General features: G+C 32.5%; 1 protein-coding gene across 1 annotated transcript in view; it reads left to right on the forward strand.

Annotated features, from left to right (window-relative positions):
* The window catches only part of LOC126889930 (sodium-dependent nutrient amino acid transporter 1-like), a 262,186-nt gene that overhangs the window by 68,645 nt on the left and 171,695 nt on the right, over positions 1–21,846 (forward strand). The window contains exon 2 of the mRNA XM_050658672.1: positions 15,446–15,781. Within this exon, the coding sequence (XP_050514629.1) occupies positions 15,446–15,781 (336 nt within the window). The remainder of the gene's footprint in view (positions 1–15,445; positions 15,782–21,846) is intronic.

Genomic DNA, 21,846 nt, shown 5'->3' on the forward strand with positions numbered 1-21,846 from the left:
GAAAGATGCAATGTGGAAATCACATAACATAATATCATTTTGCTTATTTATGTTATTTAGGTATGTGATATCCACGTTGCACCGCTCATTGTAAGAATTAATTACTCAGTGATTTGACGACTGATTTTGAAAAACTTTATATCGCTGGATAGGTGAATGACCTTTCTTTAAATTTACAAAAAAATATACTGGGTGTTCCATTAAAAAAAAGTCAACAACGTTTTTTTCAAAAATCCGCCATTTTTCTTTTCGTATTTGAAAGCGATATAAAAAATTCAATCCATTCAGACAAAACTTTTACTAAAATAAAACATTTCATCGAAAACCGTAAATTTCTATCTTAACCCGTTTAGAAGTTATAGGCAGTTAAAATGGGGAAAAATATAAGTGGACACCCGGTATTTCATTAATAACAGATTCTGACCAATAGAAAGCTACAAAAATAAAAATTAAAGTGATAAAATATCCCGTCGTCAAGTATATTACGTCAGATGTCCTTCGTTACTACGAAAAAATACATTCAGTGACATTAATGACAATTAATGTTTTAAAAGTTATAAAAGTGATGACTTTCAACCGTCAAATATTTATAACAACTGTGTGTTTAATTGTACTAATTTGTACTTACATAAATAAATTACAATAAAATTTTGGTTTTGAACAGTTTTATTCATGAAATAATCGCAGCAAATTGCACTCGATCTTAAAAATTATTATCTAATTGTTGTCCTCGTGACACTTTGACATAATTTCAGACCCCTTCGGGTCGTGAAATTAAAACTGTCAAATTGTCACTCGGGAAAAATTCGATAATTTTAGAGCTAGTGTGCAATTACTACTGATTATTTCATTCATAGGAGTTTCTTACCAATACGCTGTGAGTTCGTACGTAGAGGGGATATTTACAAATTCGCGAACGCCAGTAGTGACAAGTTTGTAAACGTTTACCGGAAATTTGACATAAATGTCAAAGTGATTAATTTAAAATTAAAATTAAAAACATTAATTATAAACAATATTAGTTGGTCAAAGCTGTGGTATATATTTTTACCTTAAATATACTTAAGAAATTGATATTTTATCAATAGAACGTCAAAATGATTAGAAAAATCTTAAAAAAATCGTTACAATTTAATTAATTTTTTGCGTTGTAAATATTAAGCGATAACAATTAAATATTAAATTTAAAAATTACCGGTAAAAGTTGAATTAGTAACCGCTAGGAGCGACACCAGCGAAGCTCAGAGCGTATAGAAAGCTACAGAAATAAAAATTAAAGTGATTATTTTTTAATGATTTTAACTTCCAATCGTATACGCTGTGAGCTTCGCTGGTGTCGCTGCTAGCGGTTACTAATTCAACTTTTACTGGTAATTTTTAAATTTATTATTTAATTGTTATCGCTTAATATTTACAACGCAAAAAAGTAATTAAATTGTAATCGATTTTTTTAAGATTTTTCTAATCATTTTGACGTTCTATTGATAAAATATCAATTTCTTACTTCGGATACTTTGACAATAATCGTGTAGATGGCGCTAAGATTATAATAGATTATTTATAATTAGATATTACGGAACATTAAAAAAACTTAAATTTAGTATTTAAAACGTAAGTATATTTAAGGTAAAAATATATACCACAGCTTTGACCAACTAATATTGTTTATAATTAATGTTTTTAATTTTAATTTTAAATTAATCACTTTGACATTTATGTCAAATTTCCGGTAAACGTTTACAAACTTGTCACTACTGGCGTTCGCGAATTTGTAAATATCCCCTCTACGTACGAGCTGACAGCGTATAGTAAGATATTTGATCACGTGTTTAATTCTGTCCAATCAGATTAAAATTATACTGAGAATTATTTACTGTAGAAAATTACCGATAGAATTTTTTTAAGTAGATTGTTTCTGTTTAATGGCAACCAGTTTCCTAGTTTTGACAACTGTCACATTTAAGAAAATATCCATAATATACGTATTAAAAAATAATCTTACGAATATCACACGACAGTAAGAATAAATAAGAAAATCAAATTCATTTTTACTCAAATTTGTTGTCATTTGGGCAATAGCCACTCGAGCCCTGCGGGCTCTCGTGTCTATTGCCAGACAACAAATTTTCGAAAAACTGTCGCATTATTTTCAATTTATTCTCACTCTCTTGTGATATTATACCCGATAATTTTTGATGATATCCCGTCGTCAAGCATTACGTTAGATGCCCTTCGTTACTATGCAAAAATGAACATTCAGTGACATTAATGACAATTTAATGTTTTACAACTTGTCACAGAGAACACCAAGAAACAGGTTTAGCAAATATTCAGGTGAAGATATAAATAAAATATTAGGTAAAATGATTTAAGAAGACAGTTTTATTCATGAAATAATCTCAACGAATTGCACTCGATCTCTAAAATTATTATCGACTTGTTGCCCTCGTGACACTTTGACTTAATTTTGGAGCTCTCGTGCAATTACTACTGATAACTTTTCTGTAAATTTTACCTTTCATTTTTGTTACGATATTTTTATTTCTCCATATTGACTCAAATAATCACTTTTATTTATTCGGTTATCAATATAAGTACTTTAAAATTATTGTGACTTCTCTGTTTTGCAGGGCCGCGTTTAAGTAAATTGGCGCCCTAGGCAATTCTATAGTAGCCGCCCTTCAAACATGTACCATTTTTGCGAAAAAAAATTGCAGAAATTTTTATTTAAATAAAAATAAGAATACACTAAAAATGGATTTAAACTACGATGTTTATATTCCTATAACAGAAAAAATTATCATTCCAGTTCGATCACATCAGAGACTTCTTTTCAAAAAGAGACTTTTCAAAAAAAAATTTTCTTGACAAAATCGACAATTTGTTATCAACACGTTCTTGCGTCATACTTGATGGGAAGTTATTTTTAATTCTTGACATTTTCGAAAATGACCTTTTTGCGGACACGTTGGCAACTGGGATGCACAAATAAATGTGCAAAGCAATATCAAAATTAGGGAATAGCTATTTGTATAACAAGGGAGGAAAGTGCTACTTTTCCTCCCGAGAATGAAGTTTACTGCCCGACGCGTAGCGGAGGGCAGTAATAATTCAAGGGAGGAAAAGGCACTTTACTCCCATGTTATACATATGGTTTTTCCACCTTCCTCAAATAAGTCAATTTTTCATTTTTACTTAATTTATTTATGTAACTAACCAACAAAATTTATTAGAACTAAACTAACAAGTAGGTACAATATAACTGTCAACTGTCAAATATAAGTGAAATTATTAATGTAAACATTGTTAAATCAAAATAACAATTTACTGTTTTTTACCATTCTGCACAATACAGGGTGTTTTATAAATAAACGTTAAAATGTATAGATACTTACGTAATAGAAATTAGATATTGTACAAGGCGTCAATAAGCTATATTAAATAAATGAAACACCATCACGTCACTTTTACTTTTCCTCCCTAGGGAGGAAAAGTACAACTTTGCTCCCTACAATCAGGTCCGGAAAAGTATACTTTCGGTAGAGGTAGGTGGAAAAATATCTTTCAATCCACTTAGTGAAGTCACTGCAGGTTTTCACCTCCGATTTCATTGAACCTCCATCGATTTTCATGAAAATTGGTGAGTAGTTAGAGGATACCTCAAGCAATAAAGGTGGCATGATGCCAACTTGCGCTTTTACCGTGGTGGTGGATGCCACCCCTTCTCGGGGATGAAAATTGTTTTTAATAATACCATAAATCGATAGAGAAACAAATTCTAAGCAAAATTTGTTATATAACGTTATTAATATAAATCAATACATTTTGAGTTATTAAAGATCAAAAATTTTATTTTTTCGTAAAAAAATGCATGTTTTAAAGCTGTTTTTCACGTATAACTCAAAAATTATAAGCTTTTACAAACAATTTATTATTACCAAAATTGAATATAATAAAAACCCTAATACACTCATCACTTAAAGAACTAAACTAATGTTAATTCAAAGTGAGTTATGGGTAATTGAATGTATATTTTTTTCGACGAGTACTCAAATCTAAGTATTCAAGCTTAAATAACGGGAAAACGATGCATTTTATAAAATATACCTGCTAAGCACTTGTCAAAGTACTTCGGAGTACCTATCAAATGAGCTGTAGTAGAAGTTAATAGCATCACAATTAAGAAAGTTATGATGAAAATATGAGAATCCTTTAAAACTTTTTAAGAAAAAGTGAAAAATAAAACATACGCCATTTCCACCAAAAAATTTAAAATTTATAGTAATCCTTAGAAGAATTTGTTTATATTAGCATAAGTAATGATTTCAACAATTTTTAACGGTTTAGAATGCATATTTTTGAAAAAAGATTTTAATTAAAGAATTTAAAAAAAAATCAGAATTTTTAAGATTATCGTAATTTACATTTTCTTTTGATAGTAACTCCAAAAATACCCAATATATGTAAAAAGTGATATATGTATAACCAAATTTTAGTTTTTTCTGTATCAAATATTTTACCTTTTTACTATTTCTGTAGGGTAAAAAATAACCGAGATAGAAACGTTTAAAGCTTAAATTTTGCTGCGAGAACCATGTAACCAGGGCAATTTAACCTTTTATTTTTAAAAAAGTAAGGGGTTCAAAAGATTAATTCAACGTGGTATAATAGCCATTAAAATTAACTTTCAAATAGTTTTTAAGCAAAACTCGTATCTTAAAAATTAATGGAGTTATTACAAAAAACAATAACTTTTTGGAAAAATTTTTAAATGATAAATTTTGAAAAATATTTGGTGCATAAATTTTAATGCTATCAACTTGTTCGGGGCTCATTTGATAGATATTTCTAAGTACTTTGACATATGTTTAGGAAGGTTATGTTTTATATAAAATGCATCATTTTCCCGTTATTTAAGCTTGAATACTTAGATTTGGCTACTCGCCGAAAAAAATATACCTACATTCAATTACCTATAACTCACTTTTAGTTAACATTAAAAGGTTTTTCCAGTAAGGAGTTTACTTCATTTTTTATTAGCTTCAACTTTGCTAATAATAACTTTTTTTGTAAAATATTATACTTTTTAAGTTATTTATGAAAAATCGGTTAAAAACATGCATTTTTCTCACGAAAAATTAAAATCTTTGTGTAATAAAATTTTAATAACTTTATGTAACAAATTTTGCTTAGAATTTGTCCCTCTATCGAATTCTGGGGATATTTTTAATAAAATAATTTTCGCCCCCGAGAAGGGGTGGTAACCACCCCAGGGTAAAAGCGCAAGTTGACACCATGTCACCTTTGTTCCCTGAGATATCCTCTAACCACTCACTAATGTTCATGAAAATCGATGGAGGTTCAACGAAATCGGAGGTAATAGCTCATATCCACCTTCAGTGACTGCACTAACTCTTCTTTAAATATTAAGATTGGTGATTGTCAATTGATGATTTTATTGTGGTATCTAAATGACGCTTTAAGTAAATGCATTTATGTATGAATGATGTATCTTAGTCGTCTTTATTTTGTATCAGATTTTCAGCTTCTTTAATAATTTCTTTATTGCTTAATTTTGGCAAATCTGTTAATAACACGAAAACGTTGATAAATATGTCTATAAGATTCCAGACGTCTATTCAGGTCTCTTATCAGAGTGTCGATTATAATATAGAATGTGTGGATTTTCATCTCATCACTAGCTGAAAAGCTCGTCAAATTGAATTTTTCTTTTTTTTTCTTTCTTATTTCTTTATATTATGTTTTATTTGGGCACAATTTTTTGGCTTCATTGCGTTAAAGTAATTTGAAAGAGCTTCATACTCTTTATTGACATAACCCAGATCCATAATTTTTATATAAAAATATTTTTTGTATAGTATTTTTGCCGCCCTCTCATAATGTGCCGCCCTAGGCAACTGCCTATATTGCCTAATGGATAAAGCTGCCCTGCTGTTTTGCTTACAGTGGTAATTAGTGTTATTCAAAAAAACAGTACATGTGAACTGATTTTCGGTAGGCTCTGTGTCCAAGTTTTCCGTTGTGGTTGTGTATATAAAACTGTTAACTTTAAAGTAATTATTTTCCTGTTCTATAATTGCATTTCAATTGATAATTACTTTTTACATTACATGTCAATTTTCGTGTAAACATGACTTTTGTCCTCGTTTTTTCATAGATTACTGGTACACTATTACGCAACTTTTAATTGGGTTCACTTAGTTAAACGAGATCTATGACAACATTTTAGACTATTTAAATTATAATGGTGGCTTTTAGATTGCGGTAATAGAGAGTTTCTCTCGTTGTGATGATACAGATTTAAATAATTTGTTTATTTCATAACAAACTATTTGTGATGATTTTGTATAACCTACTTTAAACATTGGGCTAATATTTGAATCAACACTTAAATACTGTGATATAATAAAACAAATAAAGAAAATGATAATATATTATAGGGGTGGCCAAGCTCCTTAATAGTCGGAGCCATTTTTCAAAATTTGAAATGTTTCGCTAGCCGCAGTAATTAAACAATAGGGAACTTGCATAAATTTTTAAATTCGAAAAAAATGTTATAAATCACAACAGAACATAATTTAAAACATGTATCAAAGATAAAAAAATTTTGTAGGTCTTTCGTTTGGCCCCCAAAGGCGATTAAAAATTCAAATTAAAACAAGTGGCCTAAAACGCGTCGTAACGTCATTCCTTTGTACATTTACATTTTTCCAACAAAGTAAACAGAATTTTAAATTAGACGTTATAAACGTCAGTAGAAAATACATTTATTTGACGTTACAAGTGTTTTGATCGTTTGAACTATTTATAGAAAACTGTACTTTTACAAAATGGTTTTATTTTCCGTAGTAAACCTTCTTTCCTTTCCTTCAATAACTATATCAAACTCCAATGTCAACAATAGTCTAAGAGCTGGGAGCGGATTTTGTGCGTGATAAGTAATATGGAAAAACTATACGGGGATATGTTGAATTAGTTGTGTACATGACTTTCACCAACGGCCGGAAACCAGAGTTGGGGCCGAGGGTAGTTATAAGGGGTCAAATTCGCGGATTTTATTATTTTTTTTTATGATGCTCATGATCGAGATAGTGCACCAAAATTTGGGAATAAGTAGGTCATGACGTACCTAAGTAAAATCTCTAGGGGCTCAACGCTGCGTGGCCGACAAAGGGGTGGGGGTAGGGGTGAATATAAAAAATGTAAGGGGTTTTTTGCGACGTTCGTGATTGAGATAGTGCACCAAAATTTGGGTATAAGTAGACCATGACATAAATAATTGAAATCCCCAGAGCCGTAAACCAGAGTGGGGAAAGAAGGTAGTTATAAGGGGTCAAAGTTCCGTTTTTTATTATTTTTTTTTCACGCTCATGATCGAGGTAGCGCGCCAAACTTTGGGAATAAGTAGGTCATAACGTAACTAAGTAAAATCTACAGGAGTGGAACGCTGCGTGGTCGACAAATGGGTGGGGCAGGGGTAAATATAAAAAAATGTAAGGGGTTTTTTGCGACATTCGTGATTGAGATATTGCACCAAAATTTGGGAATAAGTAAACCATGACATAACTAAGTAATATCCCTAGAGGCGGAAACCACAGTGGCGGACGAGGGTAGTTATAAGGGGTAAAATTCGCGGTTTTTATTATTTTTTTTTGTGGCGCTCATGATGGAGATAGTGCACCAAAATTTGGGAGTAAGTAGGTTATGACGTAACTAAGTAAAATCTTCAGGGGCGGAACGCTGCTTGGGGTACAAAGGGGTGGTAGGCAGGGGTGAGTATAAAAATATATGGGGGTTTTTTTGCCGTTCGTGATCGAGATAGTGCACCAAAATTTGGGAATAAGTAGATCATGACATTACTAAGTAAAATCTACAGGGGCGGAACGCTGCGCGGGGGACAAAAATGTTGTACCGGTCACAAAAGAAATAATACACACTGCGACTTTGACCCCTTAAAACTACCCTCATCCCCAACTCTGGTTTCCGGCTCTGGGGATTTTACTTAGCTAAGTCATGGTCTACTTATTCCCAAATTTTGGTGCACTATCTTAATCTAGCACGTCGCAAAAAACCCCTTATATTTTTTATATTCACACCTACCCCCACCCCTTTATCGGCCACGCAGCGTTCCACCCCTGGAGATTGTACTTAGTTACCTCATGACCTACTTATTCCCAAATTTTGGTGCACTATCTCGATCATGAGCTTCACAAAAAAAATGGCGATTTTGACCCCTTATAAGTACCCTCATGCCCAACTCTGGTTTCCAGCTCTGAGGATTTTACTTAGTTATGTCATGGTCTACTTGTTCCCAAATTTTGGTGCACTCTCTCAATCCCGAACGTCGCAAAAAACCCCTTATATTTTTTGTATTCACCCCTGCTCCACCCCTTTGTCGGCCACGCAGCGTGCCACCCCTGGAGATTTTACTTAGTTACGTCATGACCTACTTATTCCCAAATTTTGGAGCACTCTCTCGATCATGAGCGTCACAAAAAAATAATAAAAACGGCGATTTTGACCCCTTATAACTACCCTCATCTCCAACTCTGGTTTCCGGATCTGGGGATTTTACTTAGTAATGTCATGATTATCTCAATCACGAACAGCGCAAAAAAACCCTTTATATTTTTTATATTCACCCCTGCTCCACCCCTTTGTCGGCCACGCAGCGTGCCACCCCTGGAGATTTTACTTAGTTACGTCATGACCTACTTATTCCCAAATTTTGGAGCACTCTCTCGATCATGAGCGTCACAAAAAAATAATAAAAACGGCGATTTTGACCCCTTATAACTACCCTCATCTCCAACTCTGGTTTCCGGATCTGGGGATTTTACTTAGTAATGTCATGATTATCTCAATCACGAACAGCGCAAAAAAACCCTTTATATTTTTTATATTCACCCCTGCTCCACCCCTTTGTCGGCCACGCAGCGTGCCACCCCTGGAGATTTTACTTAGTTACGTCATGACCTACTTATTCCCAAATTTTGGTGCACTATCTCGATCATGAGCGTCATAAAAAAAATAATAAAATCCGCGACTTTGACCCCTTATAACTACCCTTGGTCCCAACTCTGGTTTCTGGCCGTTGGTGAAAGTCATGTACACAACTGATTCAACATATCCCCGTATAGTTTTTCCATATTACTTATCACGCACAAAATTTGCTTCTATCTCTCCGACTACAAAGTGGTATATATTATTACAATGACTTAAGATAAATGTTAATAGAATATAAATATTTTTCCTTTATTTCGCGACGAGGTATACCAAAATAGGTGTAGGCCAATAAACTAAAGAAGTAGAAGAAGAATATATACCTCGTCCAATTTACTTACCGTTGCACGTCACCCGCGCCATAGCCTGTGACACGATACCAACACGAAATATTTAGGCGGTGGGTGTGTTCTTTTTTAGAATCAAAATGATTCTAAAGGGGAACACACCTACCGCCTAGATATTTCGTGTTGGTATCGTGTCACAGGCTATGGCGCGGATGACGTGCAACGGTAAGTTAATTGGACGAGGTATACCTAATTATAACCATAAACGGAACCATATAGTTAAACTGAGTGACGTCACGGGCCATTTGACCTATTTTAAGATACCGAAGACTTTAAATTTGTACTTCTAAGTTATTATGAGTTTTTGAAGCGTGAAATTTTGGAAATCTCATTTTTATACAAAACTGAACATTATTATGTAATAAAAAAAAATGCAAGTTCCCTATTATTTAAAAAGTACAAAAAAGGAAAAAGGTATTACATTTTTCTCTCACTGTTTGGATTTCACAAATTTTGAAATAAAATGGTTCACATCGTTGTTTCAAATATGCAAGCAGCCTTTACTAATTCAGGATACTTCGATTCTTCATCATCCTTCCATCTTTTTCTGGGACGGCCTACTGATCTTCTACCGTCTCTCAAAAAACATGCCTTTAACACTATGTCTTCCTCTGATCTTATCACATGACCTGCCATTTTCGATCCTGCCATCTGACGATGTTTTCAATACCATACACAGTCACCAATTCAGCTTCTCGCACCTTCTTCACTCTCCTGTCAATTCAACTCTTTAACGGACAAATATCGTTCTGAGAACTTTACTTTCAAATACCAGCAGCTTATTTTATTTCCAGGTGATGTAGAGTTCATGTTTAACTTCGATATGTAACAATTGGGCGAATAATTATTCTGGGGACACATAGTGAGGAAAAATCGACATAAAATATTAAAGTTACTTGGTTAAAAAACATTCGTGAATGGACTCAGATATTCAATGCAGGACAATTGTTCCATATTCCATATCTTCTTCTTTAGGTGCCGATAACTTGCTTCACTGGCTAGATTTACTAATGTCTGGAGATCTTGTCCATATAAGACCTCCAAGATCTATTCCATATAACGTCGGATAATTCTGATATGGCACGGCACGGGAAGAAGAAGACATGTTTGTCAAAATACTCCTGATCCAATACCAAAGGATGTTTTAGATCCATTAGTGAACCCTATTGAGTCCCCATTAATAGTTGGGACCTTTGGTTCCCTAGATAGTATAATTGTGTTAATCTTCTCAGTGAACATTAGTTGTGGTGTCATCATATCTGAGTTCATCAAAAAGATGGATTCGTCAAGTATAGCCCCAATAATAGTATGTTACAGTTCAAGTTGATTCTCAGTTAGAGTTGACTATTCTTAGTTCGAATCAACTCCAACTAAAACAAGCGGTAAAAGTTGATTTGAAAAATTTAATTCAACTTTTACTAGTTTGAGTTGACTATTCCTGGATCGATTCAGTAAATAATGCTGATTATAATACGAGTATAATCTCACGTGCTTTTTTGATTACTGTGCGTCTCTTTGTTTTGACCGTGTCACCTAGATACATATCAGGATTTGAACACATAGGCCAGGAAATCAATCTGAAAAAATGGCAAGACTTCGCAATTTTTTCGTCCAGGATCGATTTGTACAAAATATTTGGGATTACGATCATCTCACCTTGTACTTCATATTCTATATCATCCTCAAAGGCGTTGATTATTTGTAGGAATGTAAACTACCCTTTATTGTCAACAAATTATATAAAAACTTTGTAAACCTTAGTATGGGTAAAATTTGGTTTTGATTGGTTAAATAATGATTGTTTTATGCTTTAGGAGATAATATAATATTTCAACCCTTAAAAATGACCCTTAATAACATTTCAATTTTTATAAGTAATTTAATAGACCTATACAGAAAAAAGTAGAATTACGTACAAAAACATTTATTTACACAAAAATACGAATTTACAAATACAAATACAAATATGTACAAATAGTTTTTTAGTCATCTTCATCGAGATCGATGTCATGTTCGTATTTTTCTATAACTGGTGGGTTATTGTTGCAATCATCCCCGAGCACCCAGAACAAGTGGGATTACAGTACCCCAATTTTCAAAGAAACTACAATATTAGTTTTACTAAAAATATTAGTTTTACGAAGAAAACGTAAAGAAAATTTTTTTTAATAGAATTACATTTTCCATCGATTTCCATAGTTAAAATGTAATGAAAAATTCCCGCCCCTGAGATGGGGTAGTAAGGTTTTAGCGTACAGCGGCATGATACAAAAAATGATCCTTGGGCTATTCCCTACGTTCTGTGAAAATTTTAAGTAAATCCATGCTGGATGAAAAAATTGCGAGCAAAAATATTCATTATTCATTAAAATTCATTTCCTGGCTTAATATTCAGTAACATTTAATTTCTAATCGGTTGTTTGTGTGAATCAACTCTTAACTAAATGAAATTGGGAAGGTTGGAGTTGACTCGAACTAGGAATAGCCATATAGCCAACTCCAACTGGATAATCAACTTGAACTGTATTTAACATGTATAATATGGCTATTCAAAACATAATTCGGCCTTTAAGTATTCCAGCGGAGGGAGACCTGTGATAGCCTCTAAATGTGCCCGTCCTGTACTTAGGGGTCGCCAAATTCTTGAAAATTTCAAGATCTTGTCTTGATATTGTCTTGATTTCAAGACAAGATCAAGACAAGAAGTAATTTTAGATTTCAAGACAAGACAATAAATTTTATGTCAATACCAAGATTTCTTCTCAAGAAATCAAGAAATCTTGAAATATCTTGACTAGATAATAATGAAAACTCTAAAATGTATTTATTTGTGAAAAATATAATATATTTTAACATAAAATAATGTACTTTAATGTATTGAACACTTTTTTTGTTAAAACGATTTACAAAAATATAAATCATTTAAATGTAACATAAATTTTTTAATTGGAATTGATAAGCCATGGATTAAGGCAGATTAAAGATAATACTTCTTATGGAGTCAACGTCTAGCCAATTTCTTGACTTTGAAAAAAAATCTGCTCTTGAAACTAGCCTTTCCGCAGGTACAGATGTTGCTAGGCGTTCCGAGAAAATCCTTGGCCATTTTCGATAACTACGGGTAGACATTTTCGTGTCTTCTATATCAATCAAGTATATTCTCAGCATCGTCTGACCTAGGCTCATTTAAGTATTTTTCGGCTCTGGTATTGGATTCTGTAGGTCATTCTGGGATATATTAGGCCGTGTTAGCACGCAACGGAATAAAAAGGTCGCCGGGGAATCACTGGACCAGGTAATCAAGAAATTTTAAGATCTTGAAATTTCTTGAGTCAAGACAAGATATAAGATATCAAGAAAACGTCAAGGCAAGATTTTTTTAAATTACTTGATTTTTTCTCAAGACAAGACAAGAAGTTGTTATCAAGACAAGAATTCTTGTCTTGTCGACCCCTACCTGTACTATTCTAGGCTCCTGTTATATTTAGAAGTTCTTGTCATTGCAGGGTGGTGAGAGACATCTCACAATATTGTAAAGCCGTCTTTTCCCACCAAAGTAGTGAATCATAAGTAGTACCTCTCGATTGTAGGGTTGCCCTCAGGTTTATGGCACCTTCATAGGTGTCTGTGGATATTATTCTGCTCTGAAGCATCTAAATAATCCACCTGCATGTCGTGTTGTTGATTTTCTTCGTCACCAGTGCACTATGTATTGACTCCTTGGGGGTGTTATCAAATTTATTGTCTATATCTAAAAACGCAATAACTTCAAACAAGTGCGACTTCTTTCTGGTGCAAACTCCTTTTTCAAGTTCCGACATTACTTTGTGCAGAGATGCTTCACCCGATTTATCTGCTTGATGCGCTCATCGCCGCTGGTGTAGTGGGTTTTAATTAAGATTGCTTTTCCTGATGTATTCATTCAAGATTTTTCCATGGTTTTCAACATGAATGAAGTCAGACTTAGGTATAGGTTTGTATGATTTTGCAAAGGTGTAATCTGTTTTTCCTGGTTTGAGAATAAACGTTATTCTCGCTCTTCTCCAAACTTTGGGAATATATCCAAGAGCATGGCTAGCTCTAACTATTGCGAGCACGGGGCTCATAGTTATTTACAGTCCTTCTTGGGGTAGCTTAGGAAATAGGCCACCGTTCCCGCAGATTATTATTCATCATCATCATCATTATCTTTGCCTTATCCCTATGCGGGGTCGGCTTCCCTAATTGCACTTTTCCACACAATTCTATCTTGGGTCATATCAATGTCAATCCCCTTTACCAACATGTCCTGCCTTATCGTCTCCCCCCAGGTCTTCTTTGGTCTTCCTCTCCTACTCCTTCCAGGAATCTGCACTTCAGCTATTCTTCGTATTGGGTGATTAACGTCTCGACATTGAACATGACCAAACCATATTAACCTATGCTCTCTCATTTTGGCATTAATTGGTGCCACACCGAGATTTCCCCTAATATACTCATTTCTAATTTTATCCTTCTTTGTCACTCCACTCATCCATCTAAGCATTCTCATTTCCGCCACATGCATTTGTTGTTCCTCTTTCTTCTTCACTGCCCAACATTTAGTTCCGTACATCATAGCCGGTCTTATGGCTGTTTTATAGAATTTTCCCTTCAGCTTCATTGGAATTTTTCTATCACACAATACACCACTCGCTTCTTTCCACTTCATCCATCCAGCCCTAATTCTAGTGCATGCATCTCCATCTATTTCTCCATTACTCTGTAATACCGATCCCAGGTACTTAAAACTATGTATTGCTTTTTACAATCAGTTCACCATCCAAAGATACCATTTTATTTGTAGTAACTCCATCTTTAAATGAACATTCCAAATACTCTGTTTTTGTCCTACTAAGTTTTAAACAATTTTCCTCCAGAGCTTGCCTCCACTGTTCCAGTTTTTCCAAGTCTCTTTCACTATTTCCTACTAACACGACATCATCAGCATACATGAAGCATCATGAAATGTTACCCTGTAGTTTCGCTGTTATCTGGTCCAAAACTAATGAGAATAAATAAGGACTAAGCACAGAGCCTTGGTGCAATCCTACTTTCACGTGAAATTTATCAGTCTCTCCCACACCAGTCCTAACACTAGTCGTTACTCCCTCATACATATCTCTCACAATCTTTACATATTCACCAGGCACTCCTTTCTTATTGAGTACCCACCACAGAATCTCTCGAGGAACTCTATCATATGCTTTCTCAAGATCAATGAGTACCATATGAGCGCTTGTTTGTTTACTCCTATATTTTTCCATCAACTGCCTTATAATGAAAATTGCATCTGTTGTTGATCTGCCCTGCATAAAGCCAAATTGATTCTCGGATATTTCGGTCTCTTCACGTATCCGTCTATCAATTACTCTTTCCCATATTTTCATGGTGTGGCTAAGCAGTTTTATAGCCCTGTAGTTTGTACATTGTTGTATATCTCCCTTGTTTTTGTAAACAGGTACCAGTATACTGCTTCTCCATTTGTCTGGCATTTGTCCAACTTCCATAATTCTAATAAATAGACCTGCTAGCCACCTTGTTTCTGTCTCTCCCAATGCTCTCCATACTTCCCCAGGAATATCATCTGGCCCTACCGCTTTTCCTTTCTTTATTTTTTGAAGCGCTTGAGCCACTTCCTTGTTTGTTATTTTGGTCACCATTGCTGCTACTGTATCCGTTGACTCTACAGGCTGTCTGTAAAATTCTTCATTTAATAAGCTGTCAAAGTACTTTCTCCATCTCTTTTTGACATCCCTTTTGTGAACTAGTATTTTATTATTTTCATCTCGGATACATCTAATCTAATTAAAATCTTTTGCTTTCTTTGCTCTCTGTTTGGCTATTTTATATATCTTCGTTTCGCCTTCCCTGGTATCAAATTGATCGTATAGGTTTGAATACGCTTCTGCTTTGGCTTTTGCTACTGCTACTTTCGCAGATTATTATATTATATGCAGATTATTAAATTATTATATTATTATATTTTATTATATGCTATAACTTTCTTTGAGTATTGGTGGATTGCATCAACTAATAAACCTCTTTTTTTGCAGACTATTCCTAGAAGCGCAGACTTAGAAAATATAAAATTCAAGCATCTTCAACATAGTCCATCTTTAAGAGCCATCAAAGTATACAACGATTTGCCCGTCGAAGGGAACTTTCAAAATGACATCGATCTACGGTTATACACGCCGCAGAAATACGATACCAACAGTATGTCAAGAATATCTGTTGGAAGCAGTAAAGGATACAGTGATCAACACTTTTACGAATATATCAACGGAGGTGGGACGATGTCCATTGCATCGGGATCAATGGATCTTAATGGATCGGAGACCAACGAGATGGGGTCTACAGCCAAATTAGTCCCTCCGAAAATAGAGCAGGTAAATATAGATACATACAAGTTCTTTTTGATTTAAAGTTTTTATGAAGCTGGTTCATCTTGAACGGAATCAAAAGACGACATCAACGGCGAACAATGTTTAAAGGTGCCGTACACATGACAGCACTTAACATTAAGGTTTACCTGCTAATCGCATACTTGTATATGTACGGTAAAGTTTGTTTAGCTATAAATGGTTGACTTCAATTAGTGCGGTCGTAAATATTATTAAATTTATCTGACTTGGCCCATTGTTAAGACCGGTCCGGAGCGATAAGCAAACGAGGTAGACAGAGTTGGTCTTTTGACAATTAACACTGACTAGACGGTACTCCTATAATAAAGCAAAGGATCCACAAAATTTACAATAATTACGACGACAAAAACAAAAAAACTGATGTAAAATATATTGCTTTGCCTTATATACCCGAAATTAATGTTTTCAAATGAGATTAAAAATAAATTAAATCTATTTTAATTGCTAAGGTTATAGAAAAACAAACATTCAAACATTTAAATTTTACCTGAAACCGGGCCTTTTATACTATTATTGGTTAACACAGGATGTTTATAGTCGGTACTATTTGAAGTCAATCATTTACTGCTAAACAAACTTTACCATTTGTTAATTAGTAACTTGAAATGTGGCGTTATGCAAACGCGGCGTCTAACGCCTTCATGTGTACAGGGTCTTAGGTACCGTACACAACAGCGCTTACCGCCGCGATTTACCCGATAAACGCTCGCTTTCATGTGTACGATGCCAAGTGTTATTTGGTAACTTGAAACGCGGCGTTAGGCAACACAGCGTCTAACGTCCTCATGTGTACAGGGTCTTAGGTAACGTAAACATGACAGCTCTTACATGACAGCCGTAGTTTACCTGATAAACGCCCGCTTGCATGTGTACGATACCATTTGTTCCTTGGTAAATTGAAACGCGGCGTAAGGCAAACGTCGCGTCTAATGTGTAGAGGGTCTTATGAATACAGTTGAGTCCACGAGTCTTTACCCGTGCGTCATCATTTAACGCATACGAAATAATTTTATTTACGGAGCGGAAATTTACTAAACGCAACAGCAAGTGACAGAAAGTGGATGCTATTCCGATCACGGGTTATAGTATAAAATTTGACGTTATCAAATAAATAGAATGTCAAATTTAAGTTTTGCTTTAAAATTTTGGTGCCTAATTACAGCTACATTTGAAGTAGCTTAATAAATTCTTTTATCGCCAACCGTCACTAAAGTCATTCATTATTGTACTCATTTGCCCTCATTTGCGGCAGTAAAGTAACACTTTATTGTACTGAAAGACGAATTTTACTTTACCTGCCGCGATTAATCGAGATTGAATGTAAGTGTAAGATTATTTATAATTATTAAAAATATTGTACAAAATTTACGACATTAATTAAATTTATGCCAAAGAGTGAAATTCTGTAGTATTTTGCAATTATATTCATATAACATAAATCAAAACTTGACCGATTTAGTAATTATTCAATATTGATAACTATCGATTAAAAATCGAAAGCGACCATCATGAAAAAGTCATCTGTAATCACTGTCATAAAATTTTTATTACGTCTAAAATTTAAAAAAATTCTTAAATTTTAAATTGTAAGTAAGTGTTAACCAATATCAAATTGTTGGTGATAAAATTTTGTATGCACCACGTCAGTAAAGACTCTTTATCGGACTCGTCTGTTATTCGCCTCGCTCGGCTCATAATATCAGACTCGTTCGATAAAGAGTAACTTTACTGACTTGGTACATAAATAACTGTTATTATCATTGACTAATAAATAAATAAACAATCTATAAAAAATTCAATAACATATTTCCTTTTTGTTATTTTATTCACTTTGGCGGAACATTAAACACAAGCATGCCTTAACTGTGTCAACAATGAGGTTAGCTTTGTACGTTGTCAAAATTTATCGTAAAATAACATAAACTTATCATAAAATCTGTAACTCCAATATAAAATTAGTTGTGAAAACAACTGTTTATATACTATAAAAAACTTCAAAATGCAAAAATTCGACAAAATAACAGCAAAAAATTCAACAAACTGACAGCTACAAAAGTAAACAAACCAAAATGTCAGAAATTGTACTTAAAATAATATGTGGAAACATCCCCAATCGTCTTTTTTTGTACCTATCTCTTTTCAATGCACTGAGTCTAGATCGTTTATAAAAATAACATGTGTTTTTACTTAATAACAGGCGGCAGCTGGTTTGTCATTAGTTTCATGCGTGGAAGAGAATGATGCTAGATAAAAAGTATGTGTTTTACCTCGCCAGGTATTAATGACGCACGGGTAAAGACTCGTGGACTCAACTGTAGATATGTAGCCCGATCATTCAACACAAAATTTTGTCAAAACCAAAAAAAAAAGTAAATCAAGGATGAAAATTTGGGAACAGATAGTTAAAAGTATTTATTATTAAAAATAAAGTTTACAATTATTCTAAAGTATCTTCATTTTGCAAAATGGGGGTTCTTTATTTTTTCATAAAATATATCGCTTTATTTCGTATAATAATGAAAAAAATATTTAGAACACTATTATCGGCATGACTTTACTTTAAAAATGCGTTTAAAATATGTTTACATAAAAATTTAATAAAAAATCCTTTATAAAAAGTATAAAATTTAAAAATCATTTTAAGGACAACATCACAAAACGTTTTCGATATGTAAAATATCATCATCATTGTTTAGAACTGGTTGATCACAAGCTGAGCCACCAAAGAAATACCAGGGTATAAACCCTTTAAATGGTATTCAAATTTGTTATATTCGCATAGATCCTTAAAATTCCAAAGGATGGGTAACACAATAGACACTTTCATGTACCTATTCCTACATTTTCATCCTTGCTTTATTTTTTTTAGTCATAGTGTTTTTGATCGGGCTAATAATAGACCAGGGCGGATCTGTAAAAATATTAGTACATTTGGACGTTGAGAGGTGACTCAAATTTTTTTTGCAGAAATTGCGTGAAAATAAATCAAATAATAATATTTGAGTTATCCTCCCTCTCAAAAAGGTCCGGAACATTGTTTAAATAAACAAAATGTCAAAAAATTAAGGAAAAATTCGATTTTTTTCTTGTTTTTTGATTATAACTTTAAAAGTATTCATTTCCGAGAAAAGTTGTACTGACATAAAAGTTGTGTAATTAAATTTCCTATAATATAGAATTAGTTAAAAATTTAAGAAATACTCACAATTGTTGCAAAATAGCAATAATTTTGAAAAAAACATACAAAAACAAGTATTCGCATTTTACGTTTTTTAACCATTTATGCTACACTTAGGACCTTCATATTTCACCTTGAAAAATTTTATGATACAGTAAAACAATACTGTAAATTTCATTAAGATCGGTTCAATAGATTTTGCAAAATAAATTTTGCAATCCAGCTTTCGTAAAAAAGATTCATTTTTTCAAAATGTTACAGGACTGAAAATAAAGCAGATAGCAAGTTGAAAATTTTTTTGCACATAGAAGTGTACTGTACCATTCATTTGCAATTTTGCAAAATTAAAATCGCTTAACACCACGGCGTCAGGAATTTTTTTAAATAAGCATTAATTATTGGTGCTACGCGCAGGACAGCGGATAGGTTGCTCTGATTGGGCATTTCAATGACCTTTTATAATGATTGATACATTTTAATTTTTATGACATTTTGATATAAATAAATAAATTTGTTTATTGCAAAATAAAAACACATACTCTATCCTTTGAAATAACACTTTTATTAGCAAAAACTTTCTTTGTTCATATATTTTAACTTAAATAATAAAAGTTTATTATTTTTAAACATATTCAATTGTTTAAACAATATTTCACAAACAATAATAAAATTAGTTTGATTTTTGTGGAATTAAAATATTAAAATACAACAAAATATAGAGTAAGAAAGTAATATATTAGATAAAGATTAGAAGAAATTTTGGTGGAAATCAACCTGTGTGAATCGAACACAGCTGTCCTGCGCGTAGCACCAAAAATTATTGTTTATTTCAAAAATTTTCTGACGCCGTGGTAATTAATCGATTTTAATTTTGAAAATTGCAAATGAAAGGTAGAGTACATTTCTATAAGCAAAAAAAAAATTCAACTTGCTATCTGCTTTACTTTCAGTCCTGTAACATTTTGAAAAAATGATTTTTTTTTGCGAAAGCTGTATTGCAAAATTTATTTTGCAAAATCTATTGAACCGATCTTAATGAAATTTACAGTATTGTTTTACTGTATCATAAAGTTTTTCAGGAAGATATATGAAGCTCCTAAGTGTAGCAAAAATGGTTGAAAAACGTAAAATGCGAATACTTGTTTTTGTATGGTTTTTTCGCAATTATTGCTATTTTGCAACTAGGGTTACTATTTTTTAAATTTTTAACCAATTCTATATTGTAGTAAATTGAATTACGCAACTTTTATGTCAGTACAACTTTTCTCGGAAATGAATACTTTTAAAGTTATAATCAAAAAACAAAGAAAAAAATCGAATTTTTCCTTCAATTTTTGACATTTTGATTCTTTAAACAATGTTCCGGACCTTTTTGAGAGGGAGGATAACTCAAATATTATTATTTGATTTATTTTCAAGCAATTTCTGCAAAAAAATTTGAGTCACCTCTCAACGTCCATCTCAAAACAGATCCGCCCTGGACTATAATATGAGTTTTGCATTTTATCATGTTCCAACACGAACAGCGGCGTCAACACCAACGCTAGCGGAAAGTTTATAAATAGACCATAATTATATAATAATTATTGTAAAGTTTCTTTCTTTTGTAAGAAGTTATTGAAAATTTAAATAACTGCTGTACTAAATTGATTAATTTATTACCTTAATTCTTTATGCAGAATACCCAAAATGCTTAGCTAACCGTTTGACTAATAATTATGAAATTTTTCATGGCAAACTTGCAATAAACCGAAGACTATTCATTGATGTTGGAATTGCCCAATATTTGTAATCTTTCTTAAAAAAAAACTTGCAAACTATTTCTTCTACGAACCGAAGAATAAAAATTCACCAATATAGGGGAGTGCAATTAGAACGAAAAGATACAATGTTTCGGAAAAATTCAAACAAGGTTATATTTTTCTAAAACTTTTTTTGTTAGTTTATAAATATGTTAAAGTAAAAAGTTCTACTCACAAATTTCGCCGCTAATTGTTTATTAACTGTTTAAACAATAACAATTGTTTTGTATAAATAATGTTAAGAATATGGGTGAATTCAACATTTTATTTTGATAAAAATGTTTTTATTTTAGTTTTGATTATGCTGAACCCGAATCTAACATCACAATGTGCAAATTCAAAATGGCGGATTCAAAATGGCGGATTTTTTCCTAAAAATCCTTAAAAAGTTGTAAAATCCAAATTTTTTTTATAAAACGTGTTTGTTTGCATATATGTGGATATTTTTGAGAGGTTGCTGAACCTGAATCAAATTTTGATAAGTTAAATTATAAAATGGCAGATCCAAAATGGCGGATAACTTAAAAAATAGTTGTAAAATCATAATTTCTTTACAAAATGTATTTATTTCTACATATATTTATTTTTGAGAGCTTTGATAAACCTAACTTAAATGTTAACATTATAAACTCTAAAATGGCGGATCCAAAATGCGGATTTTCTAAAAAGAGCATAAAAAAGAACATTTTTCTAAAACATTTATTGTCTTTATTTTTAACAGGTTGTTGAATCTGCATTAAAGATTAAAAATTTAAATTTCAAAATGGCGGATCCAAAATGGCGGATATTTAAATGAACAACAAGTAGAATCCAATCAAACAAATATAGAATTTCATTCTTTAAAAAAAGATAAACAAATAATTTTCACAATAATATTAAAAATTAAAATGTATTAGAAAGAATATTAAAAAAAAAACAAATTTTCGATTAGAAGGATATAATTACATATTGGAACATAGTTTTAAATTCCAAACAACTTTTCTTTATAAAAATTTTCGATATTGTGAAATATAAAGGTACTTTACTCTTGAGTTAAATTCATATTTTTT

The sequence above is a fragment of the Diabrotica virgifera genome, chromosome 8 (assembly GCF_917563875.1).
Source record: "Diabrotica virgifera virgifera chromosome 8, PGI_DIABVI_V3a".
Lineage (NCBI taxonomy): Eukaryota > Metazoa > Arthropoda > Insecta > Coleoptera > Chrysomelidae > Diabrotica > Diabrotica virgifera.